General features: G+C 42.6%; 2 protein-coding genes and 2 long non-coding RNA genes across 6 annotated transcripts; 3 read left to right on the forward strand and 1 right to left on the reverse strand.

Moving 5' to 3' along the window:
- Window positions 1–123: 123 nt before the first annotated feature.
- On the reverse strand, window positions 124–10,154 carry vamp4 (vesicle-associated membrane protein 4). 2 transcript variants are annotated; one of them, XM_046392686.1, is made up of 8 exons: window positions 9,921–10,154; window positions 8,205–8,306; window positions 5,786–5,832; window positions 5,512–5,562; window positions 4,413–4,513; window positions 1,752–1,831; window positions 1,568–1,619; window positions 124–1,482 (listed from the first exon to the last, which is right to left on the reverse strand). In XM_046392686.1, exons 2-8 carry the CDS (start codon window positions 8,268–8,270, stop codon window positions 1,457–1,459), a joined length of 423 nt encoding a protein of 140 aa, XP_046248642.1. In that variant the 5' UTR covers window positions 8,271–8,306; window positions 9,921–10,154; the 3' UTR covers window positions 124–1,456. The 2 variants fall into 2 exon arrangements, with proteins under 2 accessions (XP_046248642.1, XP_046248641.1); XM_046392685.1 differs by lacking the exon at window positions 9,921–10,154 and adding an exon at window positions 9,030–9,469.
- A 440-nt stretch (window positions 10,155–10,594) lies between these two features.
- On the forward strand, window positions 10,595–11,762 carry rangrf (RAN guanine nucleotide release factor). 2 transcript variants are annotated; one of them, XM_046392683.1, is made up of 2 exons: window positions 10,595–10,733; window positions 10,839–11,762. In XM_046392683.1, the coding sequence occupies exon 2, from the start codon at window positions 10,897–10,899 to the stop codon at window positions 11,482–11,484; it is 588 nt and encodes a 195-aa protein (XP_046248639.1). In that variant the 5' UTR covers window positions 10,595–10,733; window positions 10,839–10,896; the 3' UTR covers window positions 11,485–11,762. The 2 variants fall into 2 exon arrangements, with proteins under 2 accessions (XP_046248639.1, XP_046248640.1); XM_046392684.1 differs by having other exon boundaries at window positions 10,607–10,733; window positions 10,880–11,762.
- Window positions 11,763–14,807: 3,045 nt separating this feature from the next.
- LOC124061249 lies at window positions 14,808–18,494 on the forward strand. Its single transcript, XR_006843705.1, has 3 exons — window positions 14,808–14,973; window positions 15,290–15,730; window positions 18,408–18,494. It is a non-coding gene; the product is annotated as an uncharacterized LOC124061249 (long non-coding RNA).
- LOC124061250 lies at window positions 16,901–18,062 on the forward strand. Its single transcript, XR_006843706.1, has 2 exons — window positions 16,901–17,650; window positions 17,967–18,062. It is a non-coding gene; the product is annotated as an uncharacterized LOC124061250 (long non-coding RNA).
- Window positions 18,495–19,702: the final 1,208 nt, after the last annotated feature.

A 19,702-nucleotide genomic window follows, 5' to 3' on the forward strand; every position in this document is an offset into this window, starting at 1 on the left:
TCCACTCATCTTTCTTTCCACCATCCTGTTCAGTTTTTCTCTTTTCCCACTGATTGCTCTCTCCATCCTTAAGCTGCCTTTCTGAGTTAGTCAACCAGTTCAAACTAGATTAAACCAGGCCAGTGCTCTTTAAAATCACTTTATTTCAGAGCAAAACAGATCAATATATCACAGTCTTCCAATGCAATGCCAGAGTATTGTACATCCTTACAGAATCAGTATTTACACCTAAAATAAATTACATTAAAAAAAATAATAAAATTAAAACATGGAGTTGCATGTATTGTACAGTAAATTAGACACAATGACGGCTACGTTTCTTAACAGCTCACTTAAATCGTCCTTCCTTGAACTTAATGTAACAGTATAGAGAGATAAACTATCCCTTCAGTGGCGACGAGAAATACCAGCATTCACACAAGCACCACACTGAGCGGCCAGCAGAAAAAAGAACTAGCAATATCGAAACCAAACAGAACCATGTGCAGAGTGAGAGACAGTTTAATGTCACTAGCAGGAAAGTAGGATAGCCGTGACCAAACTGGCCCAGAGCTCAGCACGACCCAGGAGGAAGGTGAGCAGTTTGGAGCGTAGAGCGGAGAGGAGACAGTCATAACCCGGATGTTCTGGTTCGACACGGTCCTGCTGTACAGTATAACAAGCTATCAAGAGGCAGGCAAAAATGAAAAAGTGGTGATTTAGAGAGTAGAATAAGCAGGATGTTGCTTCAACAGATAGCATTGAGCCTCACTAATCTCTTTATCAAATCACGTCATGGTCAGAAAGCCTTCTGATAATTAAAAAAAAAGACCTTTGACTACACACATGACCCTCAGATGTTCCCTTCCCGTGTTGAACAAGCGGCTCAGCCGTTGAGAAGGCAGCACATGAGGAATCATGAGTAGACATCTGAGGTCCAGTTACTAAGTATTAGTCCCTTTATATGAGGCTGCTGCAGTTTATTCAGACCAGCTAGCTAGCACAGATTCCCTGTCTTTACAGTATGTATATGCAATCCATATGTAATATGATAACCCGGAGTTTCCCCTGTTTTTGAGGCAAAGACAGGGCCCTACACATGATATGTATCATGGAATGGAGCACTCCTTCACATTGACTAGAGGACACAGAGTTGGCATTTTCTCCCAAACTCCACCAAAACATCTCCCCAGTTCTCCTGTATCCCTTTTCTAAAAGCAAGGGATCGAAAAGAGCCTTAGTACTGATCTCAAAGCAGATTTATATGGCATTACCAACAATAAGATCTGTACTAAGGGCAAGTTAAAGCCAGATGCTTGATGGTACACAGGCTGACATTGAGGAGGGTGTGGGAGGCGGACTGGTGCCCCCTAGAGGGTGTGGAGGACTGGGTGCAGGGAAGAAAGGAAGAGGAAGAGAAAGAGAGAGAGAGAGAGAGAAGAGGAAGAGGAGGATTCTCCCATGTCTTCATCAGACACTAGCGGTATCGCAGGATCACTGGAACTGAAAGGGAGAAAGCATATTTGATGAGAAGTTGTGCATGTTGTGAATATTTAGACTGTGTGAGTGTGTTTGGTCAAATACTCACTGATGATAATGAGCAGGAGAGCAACAACTACCAAGGCAATAATCATCTTCATCTGTGGAAGACACACATTTAAGAAATTCCACTCGTAACGCTCGACATGTCTGACTCAAGCCTCAACACAAACAAAGAGACGCGCTGAAGGTGTGAATCACAGTCTCACACACACAAAAGACAGACAGCCCACCTTCATGTCTCTCCACCACATCCTCCTGTGCAGCTGTTTGGCTCGGCTACTGAAGGCAGATGCATTGTCTGATAGGCTCTCTGGAGAGTCACATGACCGCAGCACAGATGGGGACACGTGAGGAGAGAAATAAATTGTAAAAGAGGGGAAAAATAACATTCGTTAATCATCAAGAAAACAATAAGCGGGCTATTGTTTTGATGTTGGATGAGGTGACTCAAACTGCGTAGCTCTGTGTTGTACACATGCAGTTACAAGGTGTTACATTTATGTAAGACTTTGCTCTACTGGTGAAATCATTGCTAGGATGATTTTTCTTTTTTTAAATGTTGGCACGAAATGCTGAACAACAAGATGCTGAACTGATACATAATTGTCCAAACTTCCACCCTTCTGTCCTTGTCATGATATCCCTCTCCAAAATGCTCACCCACGCCGCCTTCTCTCTCTCTCTGTTTCTTAGATACTGTTGTTAACTTGATGTTTATGCATGCTAACAGGAAGGTTACAGCTCCCTAGCGTGAGACGCTGTGCTTGTCCAAGCCCCTGTCCCCCTTCAGAGCTTTTGTGTGTCATGTGTCTGCTGTTTCCATGTCCATGTGCCTGTTAACGACCTGTCGCTAGTACAAAGGGAAGCACCCAGACGAGGCTTCTGAGAAGATGCTTGTTAATCTTCAGGAATTTAACAACAGGTTACGTGCACATGGATCGGCCGGCAAGTGTCAATCACAGGTCATTATATTGCTCACATAAAGAACCTACTGAGGACAACACGCACTGTAGAGGCACACAACCTGCTGTGAAAATGTCCACAGACCCACAAATACAGCAAAAATTCACATATACACAATGAATCGTAGAAACACAAATGTGTTCCAGATGTGCGTCGCTATCTTGGTTGGCTGGTCGACATGATGGAGAGAAGCAGTTATACAACAACCGCATGGATGTCATGACGGAGCCACGGGCACTCCAAACTCATCTCTTCAACCATAGAGAAGAAGAGGAAGAAGACTTGTGTGCGACATGTTGAAAGCTTTGTATGCGTGTGTGAAGGTGTGGAACGAAGTGAGCTAATCACGTTTCACACACCTGCTTGATACACACTGAGTTAAGAAGAGAGTGGGGCTGTGTGAGACCTGTCAAAGGATTTGAGATGCACACCTGGTAAAACACTAAAGCTGGACATATTAAAAGCTCTGAAGTGCACATGCAAGCAGCTGTTACTGCACAGCTGAGGTCCTGCAGGAGTAAAGCTGTACAAGGTCATCTGACTACTCCTGGACAAACTTAATGTCTCATGCTGATTTTTCTGCAAGTCAATTAACTGATTAGTCAATAACATAATAATTAAATAATCAGCTTCAATTTTGAATAACTGTTTCTGCGATATTTCAGGCAAAAAAGCCCAACAGTTGGTGGTTCTAGTTTCTCAAATGTCAGGATTTGATCATTTTCTTTGACATACATGTTAAATAACTTTGGACCGTTGGCAAGACAAAATAATAAGGTGTCACTTTGACTGTGGGGAACAAGTATAACAGATCATATAACTATTTTCTGACAATCTGCCAACTGTTAGTTGCAGCCCTACATTCATGCCAACAAATCTCATTAACCTAACAGCCTGACAGAGAAAACATAAATGTCACACATCCACTTGGTCAGTACACAGACCGCCTCACTGGGTAGCAATCTCAGCCTTCAAGTGCTTCATGCAGAGAGCTGATGGTTTGTTCAGTCTTTCATATTTGTAGAGCATTTCTGTGCTAAATATATCCTACGTTTGTCTCATATGCGGGCAGGTTTCAGATCTCACCAGAGATTTTGGTAACACTTTGTATGAAGACCACATTTACAGTGGGCTCATTCATAGTGTATCATAATGCATTCATTATGCTTTATGACTACACTCATAAACACACACAATACTCTCTGATGCACTATATCAACAGACATAAAACACTGTAGTTTAAGTTATAAACTAGAGATTGACTGATGGGGCTTTTAAAGCTGAATATTCTCGCCTACACACACTTCAACAATCAGCTGTAGTAAGAACTCACAGTACGCTGTAACAGTCTCTCCAGCATCATAATACAACTTCTTCTTTTAAATGCATAACAATTCCTACATTATTATAGATGCATCAATATGCATATACTTTATTTTAATTAACACATACAACACTTGTATTATACATGCAAGGGTTTTCTTTTTAGCATATTATTAGTTCTTACTACAGTTGACCGTAGAGGTGCCTATAGGGAAGTATAGGTAGTTATATATTATACATTATTAGCCCTATCAGTCAGTCTCTAGTTCATAACTAATCAGAAGCACCCACAAGAAACTTGAAATTACAATTTATTATAAGTGACATCCATGCCCTATAGATATGGTCTTCACAGAAAGCCTTTATTACCCTCATTAATAAATGTTGTTTTCTTTTACGATGCAGAAATGTTTCCGTTAATGTAAGAAAATTACCAAACTCTCCTTCTTCAGCGAGGACAACAATACCCAAAGCCCTGTGCAAACCATCTGTGAGCTACCTGATAAAACTCTCTGTAGAGTTTGTGTTAACTTTAATTAAATTTGTACATGTAGACGCGTGTGCACAAAGTGCACAAAAATATGCACTGTTCCAGTGTGACTCACCCGACTTGTCTTGCAGGTCATCCAGACGCTCACCCCTCTCGATCACCTTGGAGATGTTCTCCTGCATCACATCGATGACCTCGTCAACCTGCGACTGCACCCTGAGAACGCAAGTTGGAGTGGGACACAGAGTCAGCAATAACAGAGGTAAGGTAAGGGATTTGTCTAGGATTAAGCTTTTCAGTTGTGGTAGCATCAGCACACACACCTGTTTTCCCAACAATATCCTCTTCTCTATATCTATCCTTGTCCAGCTGGCAGGCAATAGCCTGTCAAAAAATTTTAGAGGCTCACTGTTCAGTATGTGCAGATTATTCACAAATCCTTACTTTGTTTACTATACTCATACCTCGCATGACTGGTCCAGATTACCCTTCAGCCTAAATAATCCTAAATAATTCTTAGTAATGTCTCTCGGAGGGATTCAGGGTCAGGGAGGAGGATATTGGCAAAGAAATAAAAAAGGTGGACAGGCTCAAAAGCAAGAAACAAGACAAGGGAATTTGTTTTCTCTCACAACTGATCACATTTTCCATCACTTTACACTGATGGTCTCAGACAAGTGACCACAGGAAATTATCAGTCTTGGACTTGATTACACATTGAGCGCGGTACAATATTAAATATGTAAAACCATGGCGAGAGAAAAACACATCATCAGGAGGATGGATGTGCTGCCACAAACACACTGTGAGGTTCAGAAAGACACAGAGATGAAGAGCCTGGGCAATATAAACACAACATTCCTGCAATCGGTAATGATGGCATCTGGTTTCGCATGCTCACAATGACAAACTGTCAAGCACGAAGAAAGTATGGAGAAACAAACGTGGGTGCCAGACTGTCTCAACAATGGCCTTCTCTGCTCTCTGACTGAGTCTGACTGGAGGTTAATGTGGAAACAGACTGCAGAGGGACTGGGCCGTCCTGGGAAGGTTACACAATAACCTGCACACGACGGCCTCTCTTACACAACCCGCAGCTTCTGGTAAACACGACAAAGCTTGATTGCGTAACACCAACACCAAAACTCCAGAGTGCTGGCAATACTACTCTGACCTCTGGCTTTTAGATGTAGTGAGCAATGTGTAGCACTTACTGCTTCATTTTGTCATTCTGAGGTCCAAATCTGGGTCCTGTGGGCCCTCTCCTGGAAAATGGGCATTAACAAAGCCAATGTTAGCAATTTAATGCATGACTTTTCAACTGTAACAACTTGCTTTGCTGTTGATTTAATGTGCTCTGCTTCAACAAGCCATATGAATATTATTGCTCTCATCGTCTGGGTAAATTGTAACCTTGCTGTGTAAAATGTATTTTAAATAGATTTATTATTCTTCCAATGAACAGGACATATCCTCAAAGAAACTCACAGAAAGAAGTCTTCCTCCTCATCAGAGTCCTCCTCCAGTAGGTTCCTCTGTAAAAGAGGAAAAACGGTAAGACGTCAGATAAGGGTATTACATAGACATTGAATAACTATTGTCTCCTAATCAGAGAACATCCCATTCAGGGAGCTGCGACCACCAGGCCAGAAGCTTTTCTACTATTAGGATGATTTTAACACCCCTCCATTTTTCTTGGACAATTTTGATTGCCTGCTAACATTGGTTTTTGGTGGTAATTACATCACCCCACCACCTTCATCATGTCATTAGTTCCTTGGTGGTGATTTTCTGGACTTGAGACGCATTCAGATTTGGGGTAAGCAACAAGCTCCAATACCAGCATCTTGTCAGATGTACATTCATGGCAACCCATGGCATCTAGTGCTGCTGCTGCAGGAATATTCAAGGATTCAAGGATTCAAGGATTCAAGGAGCTTTATTGTCATTTCACACACGTAAAACATGAGTGGAACAAAATTAGTTTCCCCGGTCCTAGTATAAGCCCAGTTTCCTAAACAAAATAAATATAAATATAAACAATGCTATATAATATAAAAACAGTGGAATATAGTGAAAACAGTATGAAACTCATATGGCCAGATAGCTGCGCTAGTGATCAATATATGCTGTTTCTGTCTATCTTCAGAAGGCAGACATGGTCAAATACCCTGTTATTACAGTGCACTTACACTATGATGACTTACAACAACAGACTGTTGTTGCTCTGCTGCTTTGCTTCCAAACCTCACTAAAAACTCTTCCTCTGGTGCTCTCTAAGACTGCTCATCATCTAACTCAGTTTGCTGACAAACAAAAATGGACCTCAACAGAATCCGATAAAAACTTATCTCAGTGTAGATCATCTACAGACATACTGCCATGATCACAACCATGTCTGGACCATATGGGTTTTAAAAGAAAGAGGCCTGTGTAAAATGCTATTCATAGAGCATTAGAGAGGGCAGCTGCATAAAATTCTCATAGGAGGAAAACTGGACCAGGAGGAAAGAGGAAGTCTGTTTCTCATTGGATGACAGACATGAGGACTATGTTTACTGCTACTGGGATAAAAAGGTCTTCATATTTACTGGAGATTATTGGAGGATGCCCCGAATATATTTTGTTCTAGGAGTTCAGAAGCAGTAATTACAGAATACAGAAGTAGTTTAGCAGTAAGTTATGTTAAATCTCAAATTTTTCCAGTAATGTTTTTTCTGTCAATACAAAGACCTGAGGAAAGGGAAAGCCAATGTAGATATTTTATTTTCCTGCAAATACACTATCATCTGCTAAAAAGCTGAGGGACTGGTGGCCATATGATTATGAAGAACTTCATATGTCAAGTCACTAACACTCTCCTTCTTTCTTTCCACTCTCTGGTACAGGAGACATATGGGAGTACTGGTAGCTATTATCAGAAGACAGGCGGTAGGGCAGTAAAAGGAAAGCCTGGAAGATGGAAGGGAGCATTGTATTATGAGTCTTCCTGTAAGCCTAGCTTTGATCCCAGTTCAACATAATAACAAACAGAGGAAATAGAGGACTGAATAAAGTAAAGAATCAGGGGGAGGACAGGGAAGGTTCAGGTGGGAGGGGATGATCCCTTTGATGAGAACCAGACATTTGGCCAGAAGAGTTTCTTCACTTCACTCCCTTTGAAATTCTTCTCTTCTTCAAAAGGTTCACTCCCTCATATTTTCCACTATTATTATTATTTAATGGACATCCCACAGCAAAATTTTCATCAACATCTCTTTTTGATATCAATGGACATCCATCCATTTTCTATACTGCTTATCCGTCAGGGTCGGGGGGCTGGAGCCTATCCTAGCTGACTACCAGCGGGAGGCGGGGTACACCCTGGAGTCAGTCAATGACTCCAGTCAGTCAATGACGCCAGTCAATCGCAGGGCTGACACAGAAAGACAGACAGCCACACACGCACACACTCACACCTAGGAACAACGTAGAGTAACCAATTAACCTAATGTGCATGTTTTTGGGATTGTGGGAAGAAGCCGGAGTACCCAGAAAAAACCCAAGCAGACACAGGGAGAACATGCAAACTCTGCACAGAAGGGCCCAAACCAGGATTCGAACCTGGAACCCTCTTGCTGTGAAGGTACAGTCCTGACCACCGCACCACAGTGCCACCAATGGACATATCAAGTTAAACACTTTCAACATTCCCTACTTCTAAGGTTTCTGCATAAAGGAAAGCAAACAATACTAAAATTAATTGTTTTAACAATGACAGCTTTCAAACATAACACAGACTTTGTTAGTTCCTACATCATCAGGTGCTCCCTGTTTCCCATCCCGTACTCTGTTTGATTCCTCTGTACCCTGCTCCCCGATGACAGTGATAAGCCATACACCATCATTCCCTCCATCTGCGTCTCACCCTCTCGCTGCGAATGGATCCTGTGACCTCATCATCATTGAGGTGTCGTTTAAACTTGGGGGGCATGTTGTCTTCAGGCAGCTCCTCCCGATCTGGCTCCCTCTGCAAGACAGGAAGATTTAGAAGATCATCAGTTAGGATTCACAGCACTGTGTGGAGAGTTCAATGAAAACACTTACAGTCCTCAACACACCTGCACCAAGTCACAAAGGGTCTCTTGTAAATGTTACACTTGACAGTCTGCTAAAAGAGAGCACTCTAATTTCTAATAGGTGGAAGTGAGTGATTTGACTTAAACAAAGCCAAGCCCTACCTCAGTATGGAACATGCAGAACAAAGCCAGAACAGAGTGAGACCCTAAATCTAAACTCGCTCAGTCACAACCGCAATTATAAGGTAACAATGATTCCTCTGCAATTGGTTATGAACATGGTTTGTGCCAGCTGTCTGAGAAATACTGTTTTATGCCTTCTCTGCAGACAAAGAAACAAGAAATATTAAGATATCTTATTAAAATGTCATGCTCCCAAATATTTCTGGTGTGAGAAGGCACTGAGTCTCACTAGCTATGAAAGGAAATGTCATCATAGTTCTGTGTGCCTTTGGGTGAAAAAATCCAATATGTCAGATGTGGAAAACACACTGCTCTTCCAGTTACACCCCCTCGAGCCTGTGTTTGGGTGCTACTTGTTCCAAACAGTGCGACAAAACACAAACGTTCCTCAATATGGTCTGTGACACTGAACTAAACAACATGTTATTCCTGGGTTGAGTCTTACTCATACAAAACCGCAACCTGTATTAATCCAGCAATAAAACTTATACCATTGAATCCAGTTCAGTCGGACACTGTGGCTTTCTCAGCAGCGTCCTTTTCTGGCAATGCGTTTGGAAAAAGGCCTTTCAGTGGCCAGAAGAGGAGAGGACAGGAACTTCCCAGTAAACAAAGGAGAAGAGAAGCAGAGGACAAGGCTCTATCTGAAGCAGTGACAGTGTGAAGAAACACAGAAAGAGAAAGTCAAAAGAAGCAAAGTCTAACATGGTCGCAGAGTGAAGGGCTAATCTATTTCAAGAGAGGAATTTTAAAAGATGCAATCCAGAAGAAAGTAGTGGATTCATTTAGAAGTGTCTTGCAGCACAGAAATAGAAATTACAGGTGCTGTGATTTCAGATTTGGACAAAATAACTAAGGAAATTGTTTCATGATAACCACAAGAACGAACTGTGGATTATTAATGACGAAATTGTGAATTTATGGATTGCAACTTCAAGCGAATACTAAAGGGAGAATACAATAACCAAACAAAAACACAACAATGAACAAAATTAGAGGAACACAAGACGTTGCCTTCACTGAGGCAAGTACAGCCATTTGTAGCGAAGTACCGTTATTCCCCATTAATGCTATGGTCACTTCTGGAAATAAAACGTACATTTTGGAGCACAGTTCGTATCAGAAATAATGATTATATTATTACAGCCGGTGACAACTTTAGCTGGTAAAGGTGTTTGCTAGCTTAAATTTACACAAGTCAGAATATAAAACTGTAACCATAACATTGATACGCCAGATTAATTAAAGTTAAATGGACCAATGTGAACGCCAACATAGCCACATGCTACCTAATTTAGCCAGTTGAGACAAGCTGCTTGGCTTATTGACAAATTTTAGCTCCCCGGCTAAGCTAAGCTAAGGTTGCTAACGCGGCTAGCTACCTGCTGTTTCCCTCAAGGTCCGTCGTTCGATGTTGGCGAACGCAGACACACAGAAACTCGGGTACTAAACCAGGGTTTTCGGGATTCGAGATGGCTTTACGGTTTAGTCACTTTCATTTCAAATACTGTCCGGGCGACGTGACTGTATTGTCATTATGGATGCTAGCTGTCTTTTCTCCGTCCTGAATCAGCTGACCAGGAAATGAACCCAAACAGCTGGAGGAGGATAGGATGTTTGACGCAGATGTTTGACGGCACGAGCAAATGTTCATACTTATCCGTCGTTGTTATTTTGTTTTTATGCAGCAAATATTTCAGTTTATCATAGAAATAGACACCTTATTGGCACTACTCTAATCAAAGTGAACCCTATTCTTTGTAGATTCTATGGTTTCTATAATAAAAATCTAAATTGTCATAAAATTAAATCAACCAACAGAATATAAGAAGTGTGAAAGTAAATTCAAATATTTTGCTTACCTGAAACAATTACAGGAGTACTTAAGTATTATCTAGTGCTGACGTGGACATTTTTCTGTTCAACAACTACTATATATTTTAAATACTGTTTAAATTCTTACAGTTCTGTAATTATGCTTTAATAGAAATTGAGCTGCATGACTTTTACCCAGTATGCAGAATTTGACGCAGTTCGTAGTTTTAGTAATATATATTATTCCACAGCTGTCCTTTTAGCGTGTATATATGCTTCGCCTGTAGATGGCAACAGTGTGTCTGACACGCATTGAGCAGGACTAAAATTAGACGACAAGAAGAATAAACTTTCACCGGAAGTAAGCGTTCCATTACTTGGTAAGTTGTGTGTCTGTCATGCTTCATTTACAGATGCTACATTTTCTGGAACCAGTTTTATTTTTATTTAAATATTTGTTTTTTTGTTTGTTTCTCTGACTACAGGTAGTTTAAAACAGGCTCTGTGTTCTTTGCTGTTTCTCCAGAGCTGCGCAGTCTTGACATGGATATGCAGGCTGCTGGAGGCAGCGCTGCTCAGACTCACCCTCTGTTTGGAGGAGCGCTTTCAGCCGTCCTCCCTTACACCGCCACAGACATCAGTGAGCTGAGGGAGATTCCGGACAACCAGGAGGTGTTTGTTCACACAAACACCGACCAGAGCCTGATCGTGGAACTGGTGGAGTACCAGGGACAAGTGGCAGACCAAGACGCTGCCAGGTATCACTTTGAAGACATAGCAGGCAGCAACAAGGCTTTAGGCCCAGGTGCGTTTGAAGTGACCAGTGTTATGCCCCTGTCCAAGTCTGAGCTGTCCCTGTCAGACTGCAGCTCTGCCTGGATGCTGACTGGGACACAGTGTGTATCCAAGTTCAACGAAGAAGCAAGGAATATAGTGACCCTTCACCTGGGTCTGTTCCGTTTGCCACAGTTTTCCACAGATGTCCTGATAACCTTCAATGACCCACAGAGGATCAGCCCTGACAGCAGTAGTGCTGCTTCGGCTGGGACACTCAGGGAGCCATGGACAATGTACGACTTCCAGCGCTTGTTGCAGACTCTGACTCTGCACAACCCAGGACTGTTTGGGTAGAACACTGGCTGTCTCAGAGTGGGACCTCACCTAATTACGGATTTAGCCTCAGGCCTTACAAAAATCTGGTCTGCCGCATGCTGTGGCTTTCAACCCCAAATTCTTGAAAGCACTTCCTTTAAGTGATGGTCCTGTCCCAGCCATCACACATAAAAATTAATGTTCTGTCCTGCATTTGACGTTGACTTTGTTCTGACAGTTAAATTGAACAGAAACCAAATATTGCATGATGTGAAGAAAGTGTTGTTGTAATAAATATTTTGGATGACAAATCTTAATATGATCACATTGTTATTTTTAAAAAGCATTTATTTTCTTTTATGTGAAAGTATGCACCTGGGAAAAATGTGAGATTGAGGACAAATAACACAGGTATGCAAAATTTCCACTCCTGTTTCCCACCTATATAATATTAATAATATTCACTAGCTACCTTGCCCCCCCCCACTGTGATGCTAATGAAAACATTTTAGTCGTGGCAAAGTTCAAAGTCAAAGCCAGAAGGTTAATGTGAATTCAGATTCCACACATGAACTCCATCTGGAGCAGTTAAAATGCAGCCAATATTCATATTCTTCAGTGTGACCTGAGCTTGGTCATAAACAGTGAAAACTGAGAGGATGGATCCCAGCAGGAATATGTATTAGGTCAACTGTTTCCATTATTCACTGAAGTGGCTTCATGGTGGAATAATTCATTAGCCTGGACCTTGAAAAACCTTGGAAAGACTTCTTTCAGGGGCGAGTTTGGAGAAACACAAAATTTATGGAACGGAAATTGACCCTGATTAATGTGTTCTGAAGTTGAAAACAGTCCCTTCAGATTTGGAAATCTTGTCCTACAGTATGTAATAGAAGATATTTCCTCAATTATATGTGCTGTTGTTTCAAGAAAAATTGTTTTGATTTCAGACTGATGTTACAGCTCATCACGGCAAGAGAATTCAGGTAAACCTTGCATAACAAATAAGAGGAAGTACAGTCTGTCTCCTCAAAGCCACATCAATCCCTTTTCATCCTCTGGTGCAATCAAGGCCAATTAAGATCTCATAAAGTCAGGCATCCTTTCCTCTCCCCGTGATCCCTGTGTAGCACATTCCTTACTCCTTAGCTACAACAGCAAAACCTCTCTCTGACTGCCATGGACAAGCACACTGGGTCTCTGCAATAAAGTCTGAAAACATCTTGTTTCTCAGACCTGATGAAGGTTTTCGCATCTTAGGCATCCAACTTAAAGGTCATGCCAAGAGAAAATTTTTGAGACATTATGGCTTTTTCCAGATCCTGAAAACAGCCGATTACAGAGTGGTTGCTAGGTTACTAAAGTGCCGTACTCTCAAACTTCTTGGCTTGTGATACTTGTCACATGCTTGTGCACATGGTTTGACAAGAGAATGATTGTCTGTTTCAAGTGTCTACCTGGACCAAATGTTGGTCCTTTCTCTATGGATCAGAGAGGGATTGTGTGGGAGCACATGAAGCTCCCGGGGAAGCGGGTTCAGAGACACATGCTGTTTACCTGTAGGAGTTTCCTTGGGGAGAAAATGGTAGAGTATTATATTGAAAGTGAGGGAAATACAATGAAGCATGCGTAAAACTAATATGCGTCTGAGGAGGCTTAAAAAGGCTTGTTTGTCCTTGCACTCAGTGGCACCCTTTTCTTTTGGGCAGATCTTAAGTATGTCATAGAGACTGTATTGTACTGAGCCTCCATGGAGCACCAGGGGAGTCTTGGTCTTTGAATTTGTTGCCTTGCCTCATTTCGGAAACTGTATGAACCACAAGTCTCAGCTTGAAGGGCTGAATCTTATGGTTAACTAGCATTATGTTGTCTGGCTTGATGGCTTGTCTGCATGTGTCAGAGGTATGGAGCTAAATCAGGGGCAAAAGTTTCATTCATTTGAAAAAAAAGATTTGAACTTCATCCATCCATTTTCTATACCGCTTATCCGTCAGGGTTGCAGGGGAGCTGGAGCCTATCCCAGCTGACTACGGGCGAGAGGCAGGGTACACCCTGGACTGGTCGCCAGTCAATTGCAGGGCCAACACACAAAGACAAATAACCACACACTCTCACACTCACACCTAGGGGCAATTTAGAGTAGCCAATTAACCTAATGTGCATGTTTTTGGTATTGTGGGAGGAAGCCAGAGTACCCGGAGAAAACCCACGCAGGTACAGGGAGAACATGCAAACTTCACATAGAAGGGCCCAGACCGGGATTCGAACCTGGAACCCTCTTGCTATGAGGCGACAGTGCTAACCACTGCACCACCGTGCCGCCCAAGATTTGAACTTGAAAGTTGAAATTTTGATTTTGAACTTAAAACGCAAAAATACCAAATCTTTCAAATCTTTTCGGGTTTCAGAACTTTTTTTTTTTTTTTTTGGCTGTTGTTCACTTTCAGGTCAGTTTCAAACTTTTTGCCCTGATCTGACGTGGGGGGCGTGGCATCTGCTTAGAGGGCCGTTCAATCATGAGTGACAGCATAACAAAGAAGGCTGAGGACCTTCCTCTGTCACGTTGCTTTCAGGCAACATAGGTACTGTGAGAAGTATGACCCCACACTTTCTATACAGCATATTCACATTATGGGCACTGAAAAAATTGATGCCATTGATAAGGTTCCTTTTAGTGAACCATGTTAAACCAATCTTTTCACCAATCGCAGCAGAAGAGCAACAAATTATGCCTGATTGTGCAGTTCAGCAGCCACATTTTAATGCTTGAAGTTTCCCACTTCCACATGCAACAGAGAATGCAGCAAAGTATTGACTAGCAATGGTGTCGGCGCCCCCAGGACAACTGGCATATTGAAATGTCGGTACTGATGAAATGAAATGATGATTTTTTGAATAGATGCTCTGAGAAATTATCCCAAATCTTATAATGATGAATAATTTTTGTAGCATAGGGACATACCTCAAGGGGAACTGGCTAAAGCTGGAAATGAAGCATTTTGTGGAAGCAATTTATTGTGAAGATCAGTAAAATCAATTTTATGATAGATAATAATAAGTTACCAAAACATTCACACTTTTTACTCATATGTAACTTAAATAAATTTAAAAAAAGGGAATTAATTAATTTATTTATTGGAAGAAATATACTTTTTTAAAATAAATTCCTATAGACTGCACCATTGAAGGACTTTTTACAGTGTGGACTGATCGCCAGTCAGTCGCAGGGCTGACACACAAGACCAGACAACCACACACTCACACACTCACACCTAGGGGCAATGTAGAATAGCCAATTAACCTAATGTACATGTTTTTTGGATTGTGGGAGGAAACCGGAGCACCCGGAGAAAACCCAGACAGGTACAGGGAGAACATGCAAACTGAAGAAGAAGAAGAAGAAGAAGAAGAGGAAGGACAGAAGGGTCCAGACTGGGATTCAAACCTGGAACCCTCTGGCTATGAGGCAACAGTGCAAACCATTGCATCACCATGCCACACCCATCCACGTGATTACTGCAAGCCAAGGTTTCCCCGCAGGTATGGGGTAGCAACAGGGGCTACAGAGGAACTCCAGAGTTCAGCAGTCTCATAGCTTCTGGGAAGAAGCTGCTCCTCAGTCTGGTGGTCCTGCTCTTGATGCTTCGCAGCCTCTTGCCTGAGGGGAGAGGGGCAAACAGTTTGTGTGAGGGGTGGGTGGGGTCCTTCATGATGCAGGAGGCCCTTTTCCTGCACCTGGAGGTGTAAATGTCTGTGGTTGTGGATAGGCTGTGTCCCACAGTCTTCTGTGCAGCTTTCACCACCCTCTGCAGAGCCTTAATCCACGTGATTACTGCAAGCCAAGGTTTCCCCGCAGAACATTGCATCGTAAAGATAGGATTAACGTTATTCACATCACCTTTCAGTGATTTTAATGTTGTAACTGATCAGTGTATGTAAAGATGAAGCGCGTCTCCGCTTCTTCCCATTGGACAAATGGGGAGCAGAAATATCCCGGACAGTAGTGCTGCTATCATTCACTGATGATGTAATTTGGAATCTGATCGTGTATAGTTGAAATTGGGTGATGGAGCCACCATAGGCCTCTATGCTAACATGGAGAGCGAGGGATTTATGACCTGTTACTTACAGTTTAACAGTGGTCTCTGTGCAGCAATCAAAAGATTTGAACATTCTGGTGAAGAATTTGCAGATCCTGTTGAACAACTTCCTTTGGGACCTGACTTCACCAAAGCCTGTTTCTTCTTCAACTATTTTATTGCTTCTGGGCTATCGCTGTAATAAGGTTAGACTACGAATTAAAGGTTTTCCCGCAGAACATTGCATCGTAAATGTAGGAGCCAAATTGGTTATTTTCTATGTTCACAAGTGTTGTATGCATTTCTGCCAGTAGGTGGCAGTATCTATTTTAGGCCATGGTTTGAGTCTATATAGGGAGGTGGGTTAATCAGCGTGGTGGTGCACGCTCGGGAATCCACACGGTTTTTGACTAATATAGTGGCCCTTTGTCACTATCCGCGCACGCTGGTGGTTTAACAGGCTTGTACGCGTGCCATGGTGTATAACTTCACAGGTCAGATTTAAGCGTTATGGTTAAAGTGAGTACTTTTGAGTTGACTGTATGTAAGCCTAATAAACCTAGAACACAATCAGTAGTGTTTGGACATTGGCTGTGTTATGCATATGCACCTGCATGCACCTACACTGGCACGCGTACAAGCCTGTTAAACCACCAGCGTGCGCGGATAGTGACAAAGGGCCACTATAGTAAAGATAGGATTAACGTTATTCACATCACCTTTCAGTGATTTTAATGTTGTAACTGATCAGTGTATGTCTGTGGTGGTGGATAGGCTGTGTCCCACAGTCTTCTGTGCAGCTTTCACCACCCTCTGCAGAGCCTTTTTCTCTGCTGCAGAGCAGCTGCCGTGCCACACAGTGATGCAGGAGCACAGGACGCTCTCCACCACACATCTGTAAAAGAATGTCAGGACTGAGCTCCCCAGTCCAGCACGCCTCAGCCTCCTGAGGAAGTAGAGGCGCTGGTGTGCCTTCCTGATGAGGCAGGACGTGTTGTTGCTCCAGGTGAGGTCGTCCGTTATGTGGACACCCAGGTACCTGAAGCTGGAGACCACTTCCACCGCTGTCCCTCCGATGTACAGGGGAGGAAGGGGGAGGTGTCTTCCCCTTCTGAAGTCCACGATCATCTCCTTAGTCTTCTTCATGTTGATGCAGAGGTTGTTTTCCCTGCACCAACCCCCCAGGTGTTCCACCTACTGTCTGTAGTCGGACTCGTTGCTGTTGACGATGCGGCCAACCACAGCTGTATCATCCGCAAACTTCACGATGAGGCAGCTTGGATGTTGCGCTGAGCAGTCGTGTGTGAGCAGGGTGAACAGGAGGGGACTCAGCACACAGCCCTGGGGAGAGCCAGTGCTGAGGGTGATGGGGGAGGAGGACATATCATGGATCTTCACGGTTTGCGGCCTGTCCGTCAGGAAGTCCGAGACCCAATTGCAGAGGGTGGAGCTCAGTCCAAGAGCACTGATCTTGTGGATCAGTGTCTGTGGAATGATTGTATTAAAGGCAGATGTAAAATCCACGAAAAGAAGGCGGACATAGGAGTCTTTATTCTCTAGGTGGGTGAGAGCTGTGTGGACCACAGAAGATATGGCATCCTCTGTGGATCGGTTCTTTCTGTGTGCATAAGGAACAGCTTCTTGTGCTATTTTAATTAAACTGTTATATAAAAGTAATCTGAAATACAAAAGTTCGTTCTTTGGAATTCAGAAAAATCTTTTTATTATTTTTTTTTTTTATTTCATAGTTTGTTTTTGTCTTTTCTGACTCTCCTATGTAAAGGACTTACCTTTGGCATCTACAGCATCAATGTTGAGGGAGGTGATGCCAATACTCCATAAAGTCTAAACTCTTCACAAACATAAAAACACAAGGAAAATTAGCAATGAAATACAACATCACATAGTAATTGATTTTTTTGGGGGGGTGGGGGGATCGTGGGAGGAAACCGGAGCACGCGGAGAAAACCCAACATGGAGAACATGCAAACTGAAGAAGAAGAAGAAGAGGAAGGACAGAAGGGTCCAGACTGGGATTCAAACCTGGAACCCTCTGGCTATGAGGCAACAGTGCAAACCATTGCATCACCATGCCACACCCATCCACGTGATTACTGCAAGCCAAGGTTTCCCCGCAGGTATGGGGTAGCAACAGGGGCTACAGAGGAACTCCAGAGTTCAGCAGTCTCATAGCTTCTGGGAAGAAGCTGCTCCTCAGTCTGGTGGTCCTGCTCTTGATGCTTCGCAGCCTCTTGCCTGAGGGGAGAGGGGCAAACAGTTTGTGTGAGGGGTGGGTGGGGTCCTTCATGATGCAGGAGGCCCTTTTCCTGCACCTGGAGGTGTAAATGTCTGTGGTTGTGGATAGGCTGTGTCCCACAGTCTTCTGTGCAGCTTTCACCACCCTCTGCAGAGCCTTAATCCACGTGATTACTGCAAGCCAAGGTTTCCCCGCAGAACATTGCATCGTAAAGATAGGATTAACGTTATTCACATCACCTTTCAGTGATTTTAATGTTGTAACTGATCAGTGTATGTAAAGATGAAGCGCGTCTCCGCTTCTTCCCATTGGACAAATGGGGAGCAGAAATATCCCGGACAGTAGTGCTGCTATCATTCACTGATGATGTAATTTGGAATCTGATCGTGTATAGTTGAAATTGGGTGATGGAGCCACCATAGGCCTCTATGCTAACATGGAGAGCGAGGGATTTATGACCTGTTACTTACAGTTTAACAGTGGTCTCTGTGCAGCAATCAAAAGATTTGAACATTCTGGTGAAGAATTTGCAGATCCTGTTGAACAACTTCCTTTGGGACCTGACTTCACCAAAGCCTGTTTCTTCTTCAACTATTTTATTGCTTCTGGGCTATCGCTGTAATAAGGTTAGACTACGAATTATAGGAATTAATAAAAGGAAGGAAAATAAAAGATTAAATATGACTTATTTACTATATATAAGTAATAAAGTCTAAACTCTTCACAAACATAAAAACACAAGGAAAATTAGCAAAGAAATACAACATCACATAGTAATTGATTATTGTTTTTTTGGATTGTGGGAGGAAATGGGAGGAAACCGGAGCACCCGGAGAAAACCCAGAGGGAGAACATGCAAACGGAAGAAGAAGAAGAAGAAGAGGAAGGACAGAAGGGTCCAGACCAGACTTGACTAATATAGTGGCCCTTTGTCACTATCCGCGCACGCTGGTGGTTTAACAGGCTTGTACGTGTGCCATGGTGTATAACTTCACAGGTCAGATTTAAGTGTTATGGTTAAAGTGAGTACTTTTGAGTTGACTGTATGTAAGACTAATAAACCTGGAACACAATCAGTAGTGTTTGGACATTGGCTGTGTTATGCATATGCACCTGCATGCACCTACACTGGCACGCGTACAAGCCTGTTAAACCACCAGCGTGCGCGGATAGTGGCAAAGGGCCACTATAGTAAAGATAGGATTAACGTTATTCACATCACCTTTCAGTGATTTTAATGTTGTAACTGATCAGTGTATGTAAAGATGAAGCGCGTCTCCGCTTCTTCCCATTGGACAAATGGGAAGCAAAAATATCCCGGACAGTAGTGCTGCTATCATTCACTGATGATGTAATTTGGAATCTGATCGTGTATAGTTGAAGTTGGGTGATGGAGCCACCATAGGCCTCTATGCTAACATGGAGAGCGAGGGATTTATGACCTGTTACTTACAGTTTAACAGTGGTCTCTGTGCAGCAATCAAAAGATTTGAACATTCTGGTGAAGAATTTGCAGATCCTGTTGAACAACTTCCTTTGGGACCTGACTTCACCAAAACCTGTTTCTTCTTCAACTATTTTATTGCTTCTGGGCTATCGCTGTAATAAGGTTAGACTACGAATTATAGGAATTAATAAAAGGAAGGAAAATAAAAGATTAAATATGACTTATTTACTATATATAAGTAATAAAGTCTAAACTCTTCACAAACATAAAAACACAAGGAAAATTAGCAATGAAATACAACATCACATAGTAATTGATTTTTTTGGGGGGGTGGGGGGATCGTGGGAGGAAACCGGAGCACCCGGAGAAAACCCAACATGGAGAACATGCAAATTGAAGAAGAAGAAGAAGAGGAAGGACAGAAGGGTCCAGACTGGGATTCAAACCTGGAACCCTCTGGCTATGAGGCAACAG

This window comes from Scatophagus argus, chromosome 6 (assembly GCF_020382885.2).
Source record: "Scatophagus argus isolate fScaArg1 chromosome 6, fScaArg1.pri, whole genome shotgun sequence".
Taxonomy (NCBI): domain Eukaryota; kingdom Metazoa; phylum Chordata; class Actinopteri; family Scatophagidae; genus Scatophagus; species Scatophagus argus.